This window comes from Anomaloglossus baeobatrachus, chromosome 3, assembly GCF_048569485.1.
Source record: "Anomaloglossus baeobatrachus isolate aAnoBae1 chromosome 3, aAnoBae1.hap1, whole genome shotgun sequence".
In the NCBI taxonomy this organism is placed as follows: domain Eukaryota; kingdom Metazoa; phylum Chordata; class Amphibia; order Anura; family Aromobatidae; genus Anomaloglossus; species Anomaloglossus baeobatrachus.
Window position 1 is genome coordinate 605,236,379 of NC_134355.1, and position 22,884 is coordinate 605,259,262.

At 46.7% G+C, this 22,884-nt stretch overlaps 1 protein-coding gene across 2 annotated transcripts in view; it reads right to left on the bottom strand.

The window, feature by feature from the left end:
* PXDN (peroxidasin) overlaps positions 1 to 22,884 on the bottom strand; it is a 230,280-nt gene that overhangs the window by 36,642 nt on the left and 170,754 nt on the right. For both annotated transcript variants that reach the window (XM_075341062.1, XM_075341063.1), the window contains exons 11-13: positions 21,714 to 21,830; positions 15,450 to 15,608; positions 5,102 to 5,214 (exon numbers count right to left, since the gene is read on the bottom strand). In XM_075341062.1, coding sequence (XP_075197177.1) covers positions 5,102 to 5,214; positions 15,450 to 15,608; positions 21,714 to 21,830 — 389 coding nt within the window. The remainder of the gene's footprint in view (positions 1 to 5,101; positions 5,215 to 15,449; positions 15,609 to 21,713; positions 21,831 to 22,884) is intronic.

Below are 22,884 nucleotides of genomic sequence, written 5' to 3' on the forward strand. Positions count from 1 at the left end.
AGCAGCATAATGTAGGGGGCAGAATCCTGATTCTAGCAATGTATCACTCACTTGGTTGATTGTTGCCGTTTCAATAAAATCAGTGTTTTATCAGCAGAACTACTTGTCTCATGCCATGTAGTCATCCCGCTCTGTGTTACCCATCCACTGATTGTCAGCTTTCTGAGTACACTGCATAGGCAAAAGCATCAGAGGTGTGGGCAGAGTACTACAGAGCTCAGCATTCAGAGAACTGCTAGGCCTGCAGCCGATAAAACTGTGATATTGTCAAAGCGGCAGCAAGCAGCCCAATATGTGACACATAGCTGGAGTCAAGGTCTCTGCCCTTGTATCATGCTGCTCTTAGAATAGGTGGCAAAAATCTGGTGACAAATTCTGTTGTGTCCCATGAATGGGAACATCCTGTTGTATATATTTCTTGCATTGCATATTTTTCCTATCAGGAAATTCCTTTATTGTTACTAGGCAGATTTAGACTGTATGAAGTTTGTCCCTATGTTCCTCCCTTAGTTGGCTTCTGTATAGAATGCTCCTCCCTTTCTTCCTCAGTTTAGTCTAGAGCAGTGATGGCGAACCTATGGCACGCAGAGCCCCTTTTTGCTGGCACGCGCGCTGTCACCACACTGAGCCACTTTGATCTGTTGGTGTGATCGCGCCAGCAGTTCAAAGTGGTGTTTAGCAGAGGAGACATTTCTCCTCGCTCTGACACGCCTCCTCTCCTGGGCTGCAGGCCTGTTGCCTAGGACACGGAGAAGCGTCAGTAGGCGGCGCCGGCATCTTGTGGCCGCGCGGGAACTGAAGGACCCAGCGGCGCGCAGTGGAAGGTAAGTTTTTTTTTTTTCTTATTTTTAAAACCTGTGTGCGGCTGTGCCAAGGTGTGGGGGACAGTGCCAGAACGGGGAAAACATGGGGTGCACGGGGCATGGAGAGCACAGGGCATGGAGAGCACGGGGCATGGAGAGCACGGGGCATACAGTCATATGAAAAAGTTTGGGCATCCCCATTAATGTTAACCTTTTTTCTTTACAACAATTTGGGTTTTTGCAACAGCTATTTCAGTTTCATATATCTAATAACTGATGGACTGAGTAATATTTCTGGATTGAAATGAGGTTTATTGTAGTAACAGAAAATGTGCAATCCACATTTAAACTAAATTTGACCGGTGCAAAAGTATGGGCACCTCAACATAAAAGTGACATTAATATTTTGTAGATCCTCCTTTTGCAAAAATCACAGCCTCTAGTCGCTTCCTGTAGCTTTTAATGAGTTCCTGGATCCTGGATGAAGGTATATTTGACCATTCCTGTTTACAAAACAATTCCAGTTCAGTTAGGTTTGATGGTCGCCGAGCATGGACAGCACGCTTCAAATCATCCCACAGATGTTCAATGATATTCAGGTCTGGGGACTGGGATGGCCATTCCAGAACATTGTAATTGTTCCTCTGCATGAATGCCTGAGTAGATTTGGAGCGGTGTTTTGGATCATTGTCTTGCTGAAATATCCATCCCCTGCGTAACTTCAACTTCGTCACTGATTCTTGCACATTATTGTCAAGAATCTGCTGATACTGATTTTAATCCATGAGACCCTCAACTTTAACAAGATTCCCGGTGCCGGCATTGGCCACACAGCCCCAAAGCATGAAGGAACCTCCACCAAATTTTACTGTGGGTAGCAAGTGCTTTTCTTGGAATGCCGTGTTTTTTTGCCTCCATACACAACGCCTTTTTGTATGACCAAACAACTCAATCTTTGTTTCATCAGTCCACAGGACCTTCTTCCAAAATGTAACTGGCTTGTCCAAATGTGCTTTTGCATACCTCAGGCGACTCTGTTTGTGGCGTGCTTGCAGAAACTGCTTCTTTCGCATTACTCTGCCATACAGCTTCTCCTTGTGCAACGTGCGCTGTATTGTTGACCGATGCACATTGACACCATCTGCAGCAAGATGATGCTGCAGGTCTTTGGAGGTGGTCTATGGATTGTCCTTGACTGTTCTCGTCATTCTTCTTCTCTGCCTTTCTGATATTTTTCTTGGCCTGCCACTTCTGGGCTTAACAAGAACCGTACCTGTGTTCTTCCATTTCCTTACTATGTTCCTCACAGTGGAAACTGACAGTTTAAATCTCTGAGACAACTTTTTGTATCCTTCCCCTGAACAACTATGTTGAATAATCTTTGTTTTCAGATCATTTGAGAGTTGGTTAGAGGAGCCCATGATGCCACTCTTCATAGGAGATTCAAATAGGAGAACAACTTGCAAGTGGCCACCTTAAATACCTTTTCTCATGATTGGATACACCTGCCTATGAAGTTCAAAGCTCAATGAGGTTACAAAACCAATTTAGTGCTTTAGTAAGTCAGTAAAAAGTAGTTAGGAGTGTTCAAATCAAGAAATTGATAAGGGTGCCCATACTTTTGCACCGGTCAAATTTTGATAAAATGCGGATTGCACATTTTCTGTTAGTACAATAAACCTCATTTCAATCCAGAAATATTACTCAGTCCATCAGTTATTAGATATATGAAACTGATATAGCTGTTGCAAAAACCCAAATTGTTATAAAGAAAAAAGGTTAACATTAATAGGGGTGCCCAAACTTTTTCATATGACTGTACATACAGAGCATGGGTCAAACATACAAAGCACGGGGCATGGAGAGCACGGGGCAAACAGAGCAAGCACGGGGCAAACATACAGAGCACGGGGCATGGAGAGCACGGGGCATGGAGAGCGAGCATGGGGCATGGAGAGCGAGCACGGGGCATGGAGAGCGAGCACGGGGCATGGAGAGCACGGGGCAAACAGAACACGGGGCATACATACAGAGTACGGGGCAAACATACAGAGCACGGAGCATACATACAGAGCACCGGGCAAACATGGCTGCAAGGATGGAGGAAACGTGCAAAGATGGGGAAACGTGCAAAGATGGAGGGAAACATGGCTGCAAGGATGGGGGGAAACATGACTGCAAAGATGTGGGGAAACGTGGCTGCAAGGATGGGGGGAAACATGACTGCAAGGATGGGGAGAAACATGACTGCAAGGATGGGGGGAAACATGACTGCAAGGATGGGGGGAAACATGCAAGGATGGGGGGAAACATGCAAGGATGGGGGGAAACATGCAAGGATGGGGGGAAACATGCAAGGATGGGAGGAAACATGGCTGCAAGGATGTGAAGAAACATGGCTGCAAGGATGGGGGTAAACATGCAAGGATGGGGGTAAACATGGCTGCAAGAATGGGGGGAAACATGCCAGGATGGGGTACATTTAGCAGGAAGAGGTACATTTACCAGGATGGGGGGAAACCTGAAAGGATGGGGGAAAACATGAAAGGATGGGGGGAAACATGAAAGGATGAGGAAAAATGCCAGAATGGGGAACATTTAGCAGGAAGGGTGACCTTTATCAGGATGGGGGAACATGCCAGGATGGGGTGCATTTACAATGATGGGGTAAATTTACCAGGATGGGGTAAATTTACCAGGATGGGGTAAATTTACCAGGATGGGGTACATTTACCAGGAATGGGGCCATGATGGGGACAAATATACCAGAATGTAGGAAATATATATCAGGATGGGGGACATGTTTACCAGGAAGTGGCCCAGGAAGGGGGACAGAACTACACAATGAAGGGAGAGGGAAGCAACTTGTACGTCTTTATGGGATTTCAGGATGTTCAGACTTTGCAATGTAGATGTGGATTACAGGGTGACACCTGATTGCTTTCCATGCTAAAATCTCTGTCTAATATGCTGCAATTTTTTCCAGAAAGATCAATCCAACTGCTGTGTCTGGAAAGGGCAGGGGCTCAGCTTCAATGTGTGGTAAGCATGAGCGTGATGCCCCCTGCTGAAGAGAAAAGAAGACTGCAAAGGTAAGGTTAAAATCAATTATTTACATAATAGGATTGGTTGGCACTTCGGAAAAAAAAATGGGTTTAGGGCTACAGTTTGGGCACTCGGCCTGTAAAAGGTTCGCCATGACTGGTCTAGAGGAACCATTGCTGAAGACACATGTGTACACCCTGCACAGATTATTCCTTTTCACCTGCCTTTACTTTGTACTTAACACAAGATTCTAGAAGAAAACTACAGCGTTTCTCCTCGTCTTCCTACAAGTCATCGTTTCTGGCTGAGTTGAACTATCTGTTGATGCTTTTGAAGTGTGAGTACAAGCATACAGTTATCTAAGGGACTGATAATTAGAGCGCTTGGGATTCACAGCTTCTAAGAAGAGACAGAATAAATTCCCTTTTAAGGGAATCTGGTAGCACAAAATCACTGTTCAAACTAAACACAAGCGCTTGGTACACCCTTGGCTTGGCCGAGCAGTTCAGTGCACCTTCCAGTCACTTGATTTCTATCAATCTTTGTACTCCTATTTCTTAATTAAAGGGGTTGTCGACCACGTTTACATTGATGGTCTATTCTTAGGATAGGTCAATGTCTGATCAGCTAGGTCCTACACCCAGCACCCCCACCGACCAGCTATTCTCCATCCCAGTGGCGACAGTAGGCAGTGAGAAATGATCAGTCACGGAGCTGCTCCGTCTTCTGATAGCAGCCGTGGCTGGGTACTGCACATACACCTCCCATTCTAACCAATAGGAGGCAGATGTGCAGTACCCGGCCGTCGCCGCTATCAGAAGACGGGGCAGCTCCAGAACTGAACATTTCCGGCTGCAAGGTGTCAGAACCCGGCTGATCAAACATTGATGACCTAGCCTAAGGATAGGCCATCAATGTACAAGTAATAGACAATCCCTTTAAGTGCTCTGGCTTTACAAGAATTCGAGGAGGGCAAAAAAAAGACTGACAACAAGTAGGTGGGAAGGTGAAAATGTTCGGGCCACACCAATAGTGCTTGGTTTGAACAGTGCCTAAAAATAATTGCCAGAAGCAGTTTATATCCTAGGGAAGAAAACGATCTAACACAAAACACAACACCAGAACCCACAGAATAGCATGATATGGGATTGTAGAAGAAAATCTAATGTCCAGGTTGGGACAAGTAATTAAATAATGGAAATCTGTCATTTCTTTCTTTTTGCATATTTCCAACCTCTAATATAACTTATTACCTTGTTCCAGGTTATAACAGGCAATGGATCTCCCTGAGAACTGCAAGGAATACGGACTTCAGAACCAACCTCAGCCGTCATGTCATTGGGCACAGTAGCAAAAATAGGAGTAACTGGGGGGAAAAACAAAATGTGGGATTAGGTCACGCACACACATATACTGTATATATTTATATATATACACACATACATACAGTCATATGAAAAAGTTTGGGCACCCCTATTAATGTTAACCTTTTTTCTTTATAACAATTTGGGTTTTTGCAACAGCTATTTCAGTTTCATATATCTAATAACTGATGGACTAAGTAATATTTCTGGATTGAAATGAGGTTTATTGTACTAACAGAAAATGTGCAATCCGCATTTTATCAAAATTTGACCGGTGCAAAAGTATGGGCACCCTTATCAATTTCTTGATTTGAACACTCCTAACTACTTTTTACTGACTTACTACATTAAATTGGTTTTGTAACCTCATTGAGCTTTGAACTTCATAGGCAGGGGTATCCAATCATGAGAAAAGGTATTTAAGGTGGCCACTTGCAAGTTGTTCTCCTATTTGAATCTCCTATGAAGAGTGGCATCATGGGCTTCTCAAAACAACTCTCAAATGATCTGAAAACAAAGATTATTCAACATAGTTGTTCAGGGGAGGGATACAAAAAGTTGTCTCAGAGATTTAAACTGTCAGTTTCCACTGTGAGGAACATAGTAAGGAAATGGAAGAACACAGGTACAGTTCTTGTTAAGCCCAGAAGTGGTAGGCCAAGAAAAATATCAGAAAGGCAGAGAAGAAGAATGGTGAGAACAGTCAAGGACAATCGACAGACCACCTCCAAAGACCTGCAGCATCATCTTGCTGCAGATGGTGTCAATGTGCATCGGTCAACAATACAGCCACGTTGTACAAGGAGAAGCTGTATGGGAGAGTGATGCGAAAGAAGCAGTTTCTGCAAGCACGCAACAAACAGAGTTGCCTGAGGTATGCAAAAGCATATTTGGACAAGCCAGCTACATTTTGGAAGAAGGTCCTGTGGACTGATGAAACAAAGATTGAGTTGTTTGGTCATACAAAAAGGCGTTATGCATGGAGGCAAAAAAACACGGCATTCCAAGAAAAGCACTTGCTACCCACAGTAAAATTTGGTGGAGGTTCCTTCATGCTTTGGGGCTGTGTGGCCAATGCCGGCACCGGGAATCTTGCTAAAGTTGAGGGTCGCATGGATTCAACTCAGTATCAGCATATTCTTGACAATAATGTGCAAGAATCAGTGACGAAGTTGAAGTTACGCAGGGGATGGATATTTCAGCAAGACAATGATCCAAAACACCGCTCCAAATCTACTCAGGCATTCATGCAGAGGAACAATTACAATGTTCTGGAATGGCCATCCCAGTCCCCAGACCTGAATATCATTGAACATCTGTGGGATGCTTTGAAGCGTGCTGTCCATGCTCGGCGACCATCAAACTTAACTGAACTGGAATTGTTTTGTAAGCAGGAATGGTCAAATATACCTTCATCCAGGATCCAGGAACTCATTAAAAGCTACAGGAAGCGACTAGAGGCTGTGATTTTTGCAAAAGGAGGATCTACAAAATATTAATGTCACTTTTATGTTGAGGTGCCCATACTTATGCACCTGTCAAATTTTGTTTAAATGCGGATTGCACATTTTCTGTTAGTACAATAAACCTCATTTCAATCCAGAAATATTACTCAGTCCATCAGTTATTAGATATATGAAACTGAAATAGCTGTTGCAAAAACCCAAATTGTTATAAAGAAAAAAGGATAACATTAATAGGGGTGCCCAAACTTTTTCATATGACTGTAATATATATATATATAGACCAAAAGTTTGGACACACCTCTAGAACAACTGTTAAGAGGAGACTCTGTGCAGCAGGCCTTCATGGTAATATATCTGCTAAGAAACCACTGCTAAGGACAGGTATCAAGCAGAAGAGACTTGTTTGGGCTAAAGAACACAAGGAATGGACATTAGACCAGTGGACATCTGTGCTTTGGTCTGATGAGTCCAAATTTGAGATCTTTGGATCCAACCACCGTGTCTTTGTAGAAAAGGTGAATGGATGGACTCTACATGCCTGGTTCCCACCGTGAAGCATGGAGGAGGAGGTGTGATGGTGTGAGGATGCTTTGCTGCTGACACTGTTGGGGATTTATTCAAAATTGAAGGCATACAGAACCAGCATGGCTACCACAGCATCTTGCAGCGGCATGCTATTCCATCTGGTTTGCGTTTAGTTCGACCATAATTTATTTTTCAACAGGATATTGACCCCAAACACACCTCCAGGCTGTGTAAGGGCTATTTGACTAAGAAGGAGAGTGATGGGGTGCTACGCCAGATGACCTGGCCTCCACAGTCACCAGACCTGAACCCAATCGAGATGGTTTGGGGTGAGCTGAACCGCAGAGTGAAGGCAAAAGGGTCAACAAGTGCTAAGCATCTCTGGGAACTCCTTAAAGACTGTTGGAAGACCATTTCCGGTGACTACCTCTTGAAGCTCATGAAGAGAATGCCAAGAGTGTGCAAAGCATTAATCAAAGCAAAAGGTGGCTACTTTGAAGAACCTAGAATATAAGAAATATGTTCAGTTGTTTCACACTTTTTTAAGTATTTCATTCCACATGTGTTGACTTATAGTTTTGATGCCTTCAATGTGAAACTACAATTTTGCCATAATACAAATTCTAAGGGGTACTTTGCACGCTGCGACATCGCAAGCCGATGCTGCGATGCCGAGCGCAATAGTACCCGCCCCCGTCGCAGCTGCGATATCCTTGTGATAGCTGCCGTAGTGAACATTATCGCTACAGCAGCTTCACATGGACTCACCTGTCCTGCGACGTCGCTCTGGCCGATGACCCGCCTCCTTATTAAGGGGGCGGGTCGTGTGGCGTTACTGTGACGTCACACGGCAGGCGGCCAATAGGAGCGGAGGGGCGGAGATGAGCGGGATGTAAATATCCCACCCACCTCCTTCCTTCCTCATATCCTACGGGAGCCGCGGTGACACCGGTAGGAGATGTTACTCGCTCTTGCGGCTTCACACACAGCGATGTGTGCTGCCGCAGGAGCGAGGAACAACATCGGACCGTCGCGTCAGCGTAATTATGGATTACGCCGACGCTATACCGATGATACGATTACGACGCTTTTGCGCTCGTTAATCGTATCATCTAGGCTTTACACACTACGATGTCGCCTGCGATGCCGGAAGTGCGCCACTTTCAATTTGACCCCACCGACATCGCACCTGCAATGTCGTAGTGTGCAAAGCCCGCCTAACAGTCTATTCAGTAGGACTATCAGCTGTGTATCCACCAAACTTCTGCACAACACAACTGATGGTCCCAATCCCATTTATAAGGCAAGAAATCCCACCTATTAAACCTGACAGGGCACACCTGTGAAGTGAAAACCATTTCCAGTGACTACCTCTTGAAGCTCATCAAGAGAATGCCAAGAGTGTGCAAAGCAGTAATCAAAGCAAAAGGTGGCTACTTTGAAAAACCTAAAATATAAGACATATTTTCATTCCACATGTGTTAATTCATAGTTTTGATGCCTTCACTGTGAATCTACAATTTTCAGAGTCATGAAAATAAAGAAAACTCTTTGAATGAGGAGGTGTGTCCAAACTTTTGGTCTGTACTGTATATATATATATATATATATATATATATATATATATATATTTTTATATATATATATATATATTTTTATATATATATATATATATATATTTTTATATATATATATATATATATATATATATATATATATATCTATAATTGCCTTATTCTGTCTGTCTGTCTGTCTTGCTCCAAAATTGTGTCCTTACAGTGACACAAAGCTGATTGGCCGCTGGGCTCGCCATGGCCCCGCCCCCCCGCACGGATTGGCCGCTCGCCCAGGCTGCGCCTCCACACGGATTGGCCGGCCGCTCGCCCAGGCTCCGCCCCCCCCACAGATTGGCCTCTCGCCCCGGCACCCTGCAGGCATTGGCAACTCGGCCACGCCCCGCCCCCCCTCACGCAATGCACGCTAGCTCTGGCCCCGCCCCCCCACGCATTCCCCGAACCGACCGACACGGAGCCACGACTCCCAGGTGAGTACTGTACCCCCGGGAGCCCACATCAGCGTACGCCGCCAAACCAGCCGACACATACCCTCGCATTGCTGGGGCTGGCCGGCGTATGCTGGTGTGGGCTCCCATGCGAGCGGGGGACGAGATACGCTGGTAACCATGGTAGCATAGTTACCAGCGCATCCACGTCCTGCAGCGGCGGGACATACACACACGCACACACATAACAGCACACACACACACATACACACACATACACATCAGATCACACTCACTCTCACACACACCTCACACACACATCACATCGCATCCACACACTCACAACATCCTGGGCTATCGCTTGCTTCTCGGCGGCGATACTGTGCTGTGAGCTTCCAGGACCTGCCGGAGGATCACATGGCCAGAAGCATGTGGTATCTCCGGATGTTGTGAGTATGAGCGCGTATGTGCAATATCGTCAATGTGTGTGTGCGTTAGTGTATGCGATCGGATGTGTGTGAGTGTATGCGATCGGGTGTGTGTGAGTGTATGCGATCGGGTGTGTGTGGGTGTGTGAGTGTATGCGATCGGATCTGTGAGTGTCGGCAGAGGAGCACGGCGTGCTGGAGGCTGGGAGGAGAGTGGCTGATCCTGGGGAAAGCTGGGATGGGGAGGCTGAGAGAAGAGAGGCTGATGCTGGGGGAGGCTGAGGCTGGGGTAGGCTGGGAGGAGAGAGGCTGATGTTGGGGACCGAAAAGGCTGATGCTGGGAGGAGAGAGGCTGATGCTGGGGGAGGCTGAGGCTGGGGTAGGCTGGGAGGAGAGAGGCTGATGCTGGGAGGAGAGAGGCTGATGCTGGGGGAGGCTGAGGCTGGGGTAGGCTGGGAGGAGAGAGGCTGATGCTGGGAAGAGAGAGGCTGATGCTGGGAAGAGAGAGGCTGATGCTGGGAGGAGAGAGGCTGATGCTGGGGGAGGCTGATGCTGGGGGAGGCTGGGAGGAGAGAGGCTGATGCTGGGGACAGAAAAGGCTGATGCTGGGAGGAGAGAGGCTGATGCTGGGAGGAGAGAGGCTGATGCTGGGGGAGGCTGAGGCTGGGGTAGGCTGGGAGGAGAGAGGCTGATGCTGGGAGGAGAGAGGCTGATGCTGGGAGGAGAGAGGCTGATGCTGGGGACAGAGAGGCTGATGCTGGGGACAGAGAGGCTGATGCTGGGGACAGAGAGGCTGATGCTGGGGACAGAGAGGCTGATGCTGGGGACAGAGAGGCTGATGCTGGGGACAGAGAGGCTGATGCTGGGAGGAGAGAGGCTGATGCTGGGAGGAGAGAGGCTGTTGCTGCGGGTAGAGAGGCTGATGCTGGGAGGAGAGAGGCTGATGCTGCGGGCAGAGAGGCTGATGCTGGGAGGAGAGAGGCTGATGCTGCGAGTAGAGAGGCTGATGCTGGTGCAGCATGGGGGATGGAGCACGTTTGGGAGTGCGCAGCATGGCAGATGGATCACGTTTGGGAGTGCGCAGCATGGCGGATGGAGCACGTTTGGGAGTGCGCAGCATGGCGGATGGAGCACGTTTGGGAGTACGCAGCATGGCGGATGGAGCACGTTTGGGAGTGCGCAGCATGGCGGATGGAGCGCGTTTGGGAGTGCGCAGCATGGCGGATGGAGCACGTTTGGGAGTGCGCAGCATGGCGGATGGAGCACGATGGGGGGTGCGCAGCATGGGGGATGGAGCACGATGGGAAGTGCACACCTCCCACCAACACACACACACACACACGCGCGCGCACTGCACAACACACCACACACACACACTGGGAACCACAAACAACTGCCCTACACAGACACCCACACACACAGACAACGCTGCACACACACAACACCCAACACACAAACACCGCGGCACACACAAATATACGCACATACCGCACAACACACACATTGCACAAAACATACCTCCCCCCAAAACACACCACACACACACAAACCGCGCAACACACACACACACACAACGCTACAGACACACAGCGCTCCACAAACAACGCAACACACATACAACACCGCTCTCACCCCCCGCCACACCCAGACAACACCCAGAACATGTGCAGCGCCCTACACAAACTCTTGGTAAGTACACACAACAACATCTATATATATATATATATATATATATAACAAAAATCATACATGAACTACACAATACGTAAATTCTAGAATACCCGATGCGTAGAATCGGGCCACCTTCTAGTATATATATATATATATATATATATATATATATATATATATATATATATATATATATATATATATATATATATATATATATATATATATATATATATATATATATATAGATATATATACATCCATATGTACAGTATATCATGAAAGTGAGCACACCCTTCACATTTTTGTAAATATTTTATTATTCTTTTTTCAGATCCTCAGAGAATTCTTTACCATGAGGTGACATGTTGAACTTCCAGTGACCAGTGTGAGAGAGTGTGTGAGGGATAACACCAAATGTAACATACCTGCTCCCCATTCACATCTGAGACCTTGTAACACTAATAAGTCACATGACATCGGGGAGGGAAAATGGCTGATTGGGCACAATTTGGTCTTTTTCACTTAGGGGTGTACTAATTTTTGTTGTCAGCGTTTTTTACATTAATGACTGTGTGTTGAGTTATTTAGAGGGTACTAAATTTACTGTAACGCCCGGCCCTGCTCCCAGGCTCCAGCGGGGGCATCTTTCCTCTCTCCTGCCCGGTCTCAGGGTGGTATTCCCGCATGCTCCCGCTCCCAGGCTTCAGTGGGGGCTCCCTCCCTATCATCTGCCCAGTTCCAGAGCAGCATCCCCGCACACTCCCAGGCTCCGGCGGGGGCGTCCTTCCTCTCACCTGCCCGGCAGCTCCACATGCTCTTCTGTCCCAGGGTCTGCTGCGACCTCCTCCTGCATCCAGACCACGAGCAGTCTTTCTGTGAGTACCCGCCCCCTTTCTTAAAGGACCGGAGTCTCATTACCCAGCCCTTTAATAGTTCACTTGTTTCCCTAAGGTATTTAAATCTGCCTCCCATTAAAGGAGGCACCTGAGCAACATTGCCTATTGTGCGTTTCTAGTAGTCAGATCCCTGTACGTTACGGTGTCTAGCCCTGCTTTTGATTCCTAGTTCCAGTGTCTTGTGCCTAACCTCTGTCTCTTCCAACTGCCTGCTCTCTACCACAACCTCCGTGCTGCCACGTCAGAGCCGCTACCTCCATGCTGCCACGTCAGAGCTGCTAACTCCGTGCTGCCACGTCAGAGCCACCTCCTCTGTGCTGCCACGTCAGAGCCACCACCTCTGTGCTGCCACGTCAGAGCCACCACCTCCGTGCTGCCACGTCAGAGCCACCACCTCCGTGCTGCCACGTCAGAGCCACCACCTCCGTGCTGCCACGTCAGAGCCACCACCTCCGTGCTGCCACGTCAGAGCCACCACCTCCGTGCTGCCACGTCAGAGCCACCACCTCCGTGCTGCCACGTCAGAGCCACCACCTCCGTGCTGCCACGTCAGAGCCACCACCTCCGTGCTGCCACGTCAGATCATCACCTCCATGCTGCCAAGTCCGAGTTCCCACCACCGTGCTGTCATATCCTTGCACACCAGCATCGGACATTAAGAGACTGTAACCTTCCTTAAGAGACGATCTCCACTGGTCCTGGCTGTTGTACATTTAGGCCTTCTGTTGGTGCGCCACACAATCCCTGTATAGGGGTTCACTGCTAGTTTCTCCTTTAGAGGAGTCCGGTGCACGGTCCAGTGGGCCCATCCCTGGACACTCACGTCCCCTTGGCGACGTAACATTTACAGGGTTATACTACAAGCTGTACACTGACTACATAATATTGTTGCTAGAGGTGGGGAGACAGAAGGCGCAAATAGGGTCTTACCCGGTATAACCAGAAATGACGAAAAAGTTATGATTACACTCACCTGATCTGGTTGTGCCAGTCGCAACTCCTAAAATCGCATGTGAGTGTCAGCTTGGTTTAAAAGCAGCGGCCCCGTGAATAGCGAAAATCATATATATAGAAATAAGAAAACGGGTTTTAGCCGCGCTGAAAAAACACTGGAGCAGGATTAATGAAGAAGTTTCTTTTTTATTACAGCATTTCCAACGCGTTTCAGAGACTGGAACCGTCTCCTTCCTCAGGGAAAAAAGAAATTTCTTATTTCTTTTTTCCCTGAGGAAGGAGACGTTCCAGTCTCTGAAACGCGTTGGTAATGCTGTAATAAAAAAGAAACTTCTTCATTAATCCTGCTCCAGTGGTTTTTCAGCGCGGCTAAAACCCGTTTTCTTATTTCTATATATATGATTTTACATAATATTGTATCATAGTGTCACATCTTCAGTGTTGTCCTATGAATATATATATTGAAATATTTACAAAAATGTGAGGGGTGCATATATTTCCACTGTCATGGCAGAGCCCACCAGAGGGCTGTTGATAGTTGTCTACTGGGGATCAAATATGGGGTCCTCAGCAACTTTAATTTGGGTCATCATAATGCATTACTAGTGAGTGGTAATAAAAGGCACATTTCACCCACTAAAGAGCCACCGTGTTTTCCGAGGGGGCTGAAAGGTAGTGAGCTATATGCCGATAGTACTGACGTCCTCTCACAGAGAGCATCCCAGATAGTTAGAAGAGGAAAGGTAGTCCAGGAGGGATTGTATGTTCAGGTCAGCAAGAGGAGTATCACGTCCCCCCTAGGTGCCCCAAAATAAAGGGGTTTTGATCATCTAGATAAAGTCTTCAGAAAATAAAAAGAGTCTTGATTTCCCGAAATCCAGCGCATGACGCTCCTGTGTTGGCCATGAGAACAGGCGGGAGGAATCCTTCACCCACAGCAGCTGTTCTTTGGCTGAACATCGATGATTTTGTATTACAGCAATTTTGGAATTGGCGAATATTTTTTCCAAGCCTACGACTGCTCTAGAAATAATAAAGTGATGAAATACAACTCAATTATCTCACTTGCTTAATGGTTGTTTGGCAAATCTCAATCCTTTGTCACAGCTTTCGGATTTCAGAATAAATATGTGCTCATGCCAAGCTCATGGGTGACGAGGGCTGTCCAGGATTAGGAACAAAGGTGGTTCTTTCTTCATAAATGCCAACTCATGGGCCAAAAGCAATCAGGGTTTATGTGAACCCCTCCCAAAAGTGAGCTGTGATGCACGGCTGGTGCTTCTAGAAGGGGGCTGGGTTGGTGTGGACCCTATACCATTCTTGTATTACATCTCTCTCCATGGGGATGGCAAATCTTTAATACCAGACATAACCATTGACAGGTGTTCCTGGGGTCATTACCTTTACATTTTTAGCTTTTAAATAGAATCTGTATTTGGGAAAAGACTTTAATACATTAGGGCCTTATCGTGGCCTAAGAGGTTTCACCATACACATCATACATGAAGGCTTGATGGAGAAAATATAGAATAAGCCCATCATTACCTATAGAATTATGATTATGGCAGTCCCAGCACTGAGACCTCCAATGATCCCAAGAACAAGGGATCCCGGGTCCACTATGTGAATGCATGACCAGGATTTCATTTACAGGGAGAACTCAGGAATCACTGCCCTGGGAAAGGTTGAGGTCCCAGACGTCAGACCACCAGTGATGATCATACATTTATCATGTATGGATGGGTAATAAATGTTAATGGGAAAAAAAAACCCTTAACAAAGAACTTTGCTTCTTAAAAGGAATTTGTCAGCAGGTTTTTGCTACCTCATCTGAGAGCAGCATGATGTAGGCAAAAGTATCCAGAATCCAACGATGTATCACTTAGATTACTGGCTGCAGCCCGTCTGACACAATCCAAATTTTTAGATTTAGCAATACAGCAGAGCTGAGAGCAGTTCCCACCCACACCAGGCTCTCTATAGACATTGTATATTGACAGAGAGGTGAAGGTGTGCCGGACTGCTGTGCGAGTGCTATTGTAGTCCAATCAATGATAAGTCCTGCTTGTGTCATGCTGCTTAAACCAACATAAACAACAGATCGGACCTTGACAAGACAGTCATCACTGAATTGCCTGTGTTAACCCTTGCAACATGCTGTTTTCAGCTTACATAGCAAAACCTGCTGACATTCTCTTTAATAGTTCTTAACCACTTGCCAGTGATAGTTGCATTGTGACATTATGTCATTTTTTTGCACACTATTATTCATTTTAATGCCTTGTTTCTTACCTCTGGCCTGTACCGTCAAATGTGCAGAGGTACTTTTAGATCCCACGATATTAACGGCCTGACACTCGTACTGTCCCTGGTCATGGAGACCAACACGAAGTATCCGGAGGGTCCCAGCGGGTAAGACTTGATGTCTTCTGTCAACAGACAGCTGGTTTCCTAACAAGGAAGACAGTCATTATATACCGAACACTAATAACTTCATCAGATAAGCCTCTCGGGAAACGATTAATATTCATCTCAAAGGGATTAGGAGATGATAGAAAGAAGAGAACACAGCTCCATCATAAACTGAAAACGGTGCTAACATTCTGAGGGTAATGCTCCGCAAACACAAGTCAACGCACAGAGGTTTTATACCCAATTAAGAATGCCCCAGGATAAATGCAACCAGTCAGACGTATTTCTGCATTACAACAAAGCACAATGCCAAAACTAGTCTTGGCTACAGACAACATTTAGGTCTCACCAACATATAGTGGGGGAAATAAGTATTTGATCCCTTGCTGATTTTCTAAGTTTGCCCACTGACAAAGACATGAACAGTCTATAATTGTAAGGGAAGGTTAATTTTAGCAGTGAGAGATAGAATATCCAAAATAAATCCAGAAAATCACATTGTATGAATTATATACATTTATTTGCATTTTGCAGAGAGAAATAAGTATTTGATCCCCTACCAACCATTAAGGGGCACTTTGCACACTACAACATCGCAAGCCGATGCTTGCGATGCCGAGCGCGATAGTCCCCGCCCCCGTCGCAGCTGCGATATCTGGTGATAGCTGGCGTAGCGAACATTATGGCTACGCCAGCTTCACATGCACTCACCTGCCCTGCGACGTCGCTCTGGCCGGCAACCCGCCTCCTTATTAAGGGGTGGGTCGTGCGGCGTCATAGCAATGTCACACGGCAGGCGGCCAATAGAAGCGGAGAGGCGGAGATGAGCGGGATGTAAACATCCCGCCCACCTCCTTCCTTCCGCATAGCTGGCGTGACCCGCAGAACGCAGGTAGGAGATGTTCCTCGCTACTGCGGCTTCACACACAGCGATGTGTGCTGCCGCAGGAACGAGGAACAACATCGTAACATCGGTCATTTCCAAATTATGGAAATGACCGACGCTACACCGATGATACGATTACGACGCTTTTGCGCTCGTTAATCGTATCAAAAAGGCTTTACACACTACGATATCGCCTGCGAGGCCGGATGTGCGTCACTTTCGATTTGACCCCACCGACATCGCACCTGCGATGTTGTAGTGTGCAAAGTGCCCCTAAGGCGGGCTTTGCACGTTGTGACATCGCAAGCCGATGCTGCGATGTCGCACGCGATAGTCCCCGCCCCCGTCGCAGCAGCGATATCTTGTGATTCCTGGCGTAGCGAACATTATCGCTACGCCAGCTTCACATGCACTCACCTGTCCTGCGACCTCGCTGTGGCCGGCGTCCCGCCTCCTTCCTAAGGGGGCGGGTCGTACAACGTCACAGCGACGTCACACGGCAGGCGGCCAATCAATGCGGAGGGGCGGAGATGAGCGGGATGTAAACATCCCACCCACCTCCTTCCTTCTGTAGAGCCGCCGGCGGCAGGTAAGGTGATGTTCCTCGCTCCTGCGGCTTCACACACAGCGACGTGTGCTGCCGCAGGAACGAGGAACAACATCGTACCTGTTGCGGCAGCGTAATTATGAAAAAGTCGAAGCCTACACCGATGATACGATAACGACGCTTTTGCGCTCGTTAATCGTATCATCTAGGATTTACACACTACGATGTCGAAAGTGACGCCGGATGTGCGTCACTTTCGATTTGACCCCACCGACATCGCACGTGTGATGTTGCAACGTGCAAAGCCGCCCTAAGGCTATGTGCCCACGCTGCGGATTTTGCGCGGATTTTGCCGCGGATTTCTCGAAAATCTGCAGCAGCGGCACTTCCAAGCCATTTCAATGGCATTTTGGAAATGCTGTGTCCATGCTGCGGATTTTTCCGCTGCGGATTTGCCGCGGATTTTGATACGGAAAAATCTGCAGCATGTCAATTGTTTGGTGCAGATTTGGTGCGGATTTTTGTTTTTGAATGGGGAAAAAAAAAAAAAAAAATCCGCATCAAAATCCGCGGTAAATCCGCGGCAAATCTGCGGCAAATCCGCGGGTGCGGATTTGCCGCGAAAGTCGTGGATTTTCAGGCAAAAAAATCCGCAGATACATTCTACCGTGGACACATAGCCTTAGAGTTCTGGCTCCTACAGACCAGTTAGATGCATCTAATCAACTCGTTACCTGAATTAAAGACAGCTGTCTTAAATTGTCACCTGCATAAAAGACTTGTCCACACACTCAATAAGTTTCTCAAAAACGCCTATGAATTACTTATTAGTCACTTCAGTACCATAATCCTAAAACTGAGATCCCAAAAAGAATGAATAAAAGAAATAAATAAAAAAAAGGAAACTGTTTTTATTAAATTTTTCTGGGGTCTCAATTTTTGGATTATGACACTCAATTAATCCGTCACACTCTAACCTCTACAACACGGGCAAGACCAAAGAGCTGTCTAAGGATGTCAGGGACAAGATCATAGACCTGCACAAGTCTGGAATGGGCTACAAAACCATAAGTAAGACGCTGGGTGAGAAGGAGACGACTGCTGGTGCAATAGTAAGAAAATGGAAGAAATACATAATGAGTGTCAATCGACATCGATCTGGGGCTCCATGCAAAGTCTCACCTTGTGGGGTATCCAGGATCACGAGGAAGGTGAGAGATCTGCCAAAATTACACGGGGTATCTTGTTAATGATCTCAAGGCAGCTGGGACCACTGTCGCCAAGAAAACCATTGGTAACACATTATGCCATAATGGCTTAAAATCCTGCAGTAATCGCAAAGTCTAACTGCTCAAGAAGGCCCATGTGCAGGCCCATCTGAAGTTTGCAATGAACCACCTGGATGGTTCTGAGAGTGATTAGGAGATGGTACGGTGGTCAGATGAGACAAAAATTGAGCTCTTTGGCATCAATTCAACTCACCGTGTTTGGAGTAAGAGAAATGCTGCCTATGATCCAAAGAACACCATCCCCACTGTCAAGCATGGAGGTGGAAACATTATGTTTTGGGGGTGTTTTTCTTCTAAGGACACACGTCTTCTTCCCCGCATCAATGGGACAATGAATGGAGCCATGTACCTTAAAATACTAGATGATAACCTCCTTCCCTCCACCAGGACATTAAAAATGGGTTGTGGCTGGATCTTCCAGCACAACAATGACCCAAAATATACAGCCAAGGCAAGAAAGGAGTGGCTCAAAAAGAGGCACATTAAGGTCATGGAGTGGCCTAGCCAGTTATCAGACCTGAATCCCATAAAAAACTTATGGAGAGAGCTAAAGCTCCGAGTTGACAAACGACTGCCTCAAAATCTTAATGATTTAGAGATGATCTGCAAAGAGGCGTGGAGCAAAATTCCTCCTCACATGTGCGCAAACCTCATCATCAACTACAGAAAAAGTCTGACTGCTGTGAATGCCATCAAGGGTTTTACCCCCAAGCATTGTCATGTTTGCCAGAGGGATCAAATACTTATTTCTTTCTGCAAAATGTAAATAAATTTATATAATTTATACAATGTGATTTTCTGGATTTTATTTTGGATATTCTATCTCTCACTGTTAAAATTAACCTACATTATAGACTGTTCCTGTCTTTGTCAGTACAAAATCAGCAAGGGATCAAATTATTTCCTTCACTGTATATGATGAGTTTTTTCCTCTGTATGATCCATTTTTAACATATCAATTTTGATGTCACTTTTTGTATGCAATTTACTGGTATCTTTTAATATTTTCTGAGCAGTTATTTTCTATTCTTGATTGCTTGTTACACATTAAACTTCGTAAGAACAAAAAGTCCAACTGCTCGGGACCGCCATATTGAGTTATGAAAGCAATCGCCCTGCTTCTCAAGATATTAAAGGGAACCTGTCACCAGTTTTTTGGCCTATAAGACGCAGCCACCACCAGTAGGCTCTTATATACAGCATTGTAACATGCTGTATATAAGAGCCAAGGCCGCTATGTAGAATGTGAAAAACACTTTATAATACTTACCTAACGGTCACTCTGCGGTGGACTCTAGTCAGATGGTCGTCTCCATTCTCCGGTGCTGGCACCTCCTCTTTCGGCCATCTTCGTCCTCCTTCTTCTGTAGTTTGATCTGCCCATGCACGGGACCAGCGAGTGTGTATGACGTAGGAGGTGTTATACACACAGGGTTAAGAAGGAGGATGCAGATGGCCGAAAGAGGAGGTGCGGCACCAGAGAACGGAGACGCCCATCTGACTAGAATCCACCGTAGAGCAACCGTTAGGTAAGTATTATAAATTGGTTTTTACATTCTATACAGTGGCCTGGGCTCTTATATACAGCATGTTAGAATGCTGTATATAAGAGCCCGGTGGTGGTGGCCACAGCTTATAGGCCTAAAAACTGGTGACAGGTTCCCTTTAAGCGAGTAGTCCGAGACTAGATATGATAATGTCTCAGAAGTAATACCGTGTTTTTCCAAAAATAAGCCCTAGCAGGGATTTTCAGCATTTTCGGAGCAAGGCTTAAATATAAGCCCGACCCCGAAAATAAGCCCTAGTTGCAGTTCAGTAATGAAGTGTCCATGCAGCTAAAAAAGATAAAGATACTGCAGGACACTTCATTATAGAGAGCGGTACCCCGCAATCACTCACCGGATGCTGAGCGTCAGGACCTGCCGTGATCGCACCCCTGCACATATCCGATCTCACCCGCACACATCAGCTCTCACCCGCACAAATCAGCTCACACCCGCACAAATCAGATCACATAGCCGCACACATCAGATCTCACACACAAACATCCGATCTCAGATACACAAACATCGGATCACACACACATTGCATCACATCACACACACACACTCACCACATCCAGCGACACCGATTTCTTCTGGCCGGCAGAATCCTGAGAGGCAGTGCAGTGCAGCGCAAGGACCTGCGGCCAGACACGCGACTTCCTCCCATCATTCCCTGTGGCTAGAGGCATTCGGTAAGGCTGGATTGTGTATCAGCGTGTGGGTCAGCATGTGTGTGTGTGTGTGTGTGTGTCAGCGTCAGTCAGCAGCAGGGGAAAACAGCGTGCAGCAACCACCGGAGATCACAGGGAGGACCTGGGAGCCATGCAGACGTCCGAGTCTGGTAAGTACGAGTCTCCTGGAAAGTGGGTGGTGTCTACTTTTTTGGGGGGGTAAACGTACCCCCAACATGTTTCTCCAAAATTAAGACCTCCTCCAAAAATAAGCACTAGTGCTTTTTTGGGGGTAAAAAAAGTATAAGACAGTGTCTTATTTTTGGAAAAACACGGTAGCGCCTCATGCAGAACATCATACTGGTCTCCGTCATGACTGGGTTTAGGATAATAGTAACTAGAGAAGACACATTTAAAAGGAGTTTTCCATATTTTCTCTTACATAAATGGCAGTCAGGGACAGGAGTTCATTGAAAACCTTTTTGATTTTTAAATATCCAGTTCATTGCAGGTTTATACAACTATATACTGTAAACTGAATGAAGGTGGAACATCTGCATAAATCACAAGCACACGAGACCCACAATATGTTACTTAAACATTAAGAATCTATGAGAATTTCGACATCTATTCACTAAGCTGAAGACGTTCACGTCACAATAATCTGTTCCTATGGAGAAGGGGATGATTAAAACCTTCTTACAAACATTTGTGTAGTGGAGGTAATGAGACATAATAAATCAGTTGTGGTCAGGTGGAGGGCGCGGGCTGGTACACACGGGCGGACCCCACATTCTCTACAAGCATTTTACATTCTTCTACTTCTCCAAATGTGGATTATTCTGACTGTAGCAGCTCATTTTCTCGTTGACTCTTTATAGCGCCACTCTACACGGCAGACACTCTTCTGGTACATCTGTTGAGTGAAATATCCTAAAACAGAAGTGAGGTGGGGGAATTTGGGAGTTGGACCCGGATCAAACTTTCGCCTGGGGCCCATAATATTCTAATCATTCCACAAATAATTAAGGTTTATACACAAGATGGACTAAAGATGAATGACCGTCTAGGATCACCACTTATGAGACTCATCCTGCTCCTTTCTTTGGTCAACATTTTTTGACACAACCAAAGCAAATGTACGACATAGGACCAATACAGTACATGACAGCCGCCTTACAGCCTCCCAGTATAGCCTTCTTCTTACCTCCTTTAGTCCAGGCAATTACTGGTTGTGGGTTACCTTGAGCTTCACAATGGAAGTCCACAGTATGGCCTTCAAAGACATTACGATCCTGTGGAACAACAGTGAACTGAGGGATGGCTGAAAGGAAAGAGAAAGAATCAAGTGAACATTTTTGATATGTAATTTGAGGACAAAATGATTCAGGGGTTAAAATGCTGAATTCTGGCATGTGTCACTTATTAGGCTTTATACTTGCAATGAAGGTTTTATTACCAGGAGATTATCACTGCTCGAACTACAGCTCATACACCTGCTAGTCCAATCACACCCCCTCCTGTGATAAGCAGCTCACTGTCAATAGACAACATACACAGAGAGCTGTGGTGTGGGCAGGGTTAGCGTTCTCAGCTCTGTTGCATGTTTTTGCATCAGAATAGGACACATGTAAATGTCTTAGGGTACTTTCACACTTGCGTCGTTTGGCATCCGTCACAATACATTGTGGACGCATGAGACGGATGCGTTGTAAATAGTGTGATAATAAAGGCAACGGATTCCTGTGAAATAACACGTTGCGTTAGTTTCCTTTAGCCGAGAGAGAGAGCACCCATCATCACTGCACACACCCCAGCACTACCGCCCCCATCATCACCGCACACACCCCAGCACTACCGCCCCCATCATCACCGCACACACCCCAGCACTACAGCCCCCATCATCAAGGCATACACCGGCACTACCGCCCCCATCATCACCGCAAACACACCTGCACTACCGCCCCCATCATCACCACACACACCCCAGCACTACCGCCCCCATCATCACCGCACACACCAGCACTACCACCCCCATCACATCATCACCGTACACACCGGCACTACACCCCCAACATCACCGCACACCGGCACTACCGTCCCCATCATCACCGCACACACCGGCACTACCACCCCCATCATCACCACACACACCGGCACTACTGCCCCCCATCATCATCGCACACAACAGCACTACCGCTCCCATCATCACCGCACACACCAGCACTACCGCCCCCATCATCACCGCACACACCGGCACTACCGCCCCCAACATCACCGCACACCGGCACTACCGCCCCCATCATCACCGCACACACCAGCACTACCGCCCCCATCATCACCGCACACACCGGCACTACCGCCCCCATCATCACCGC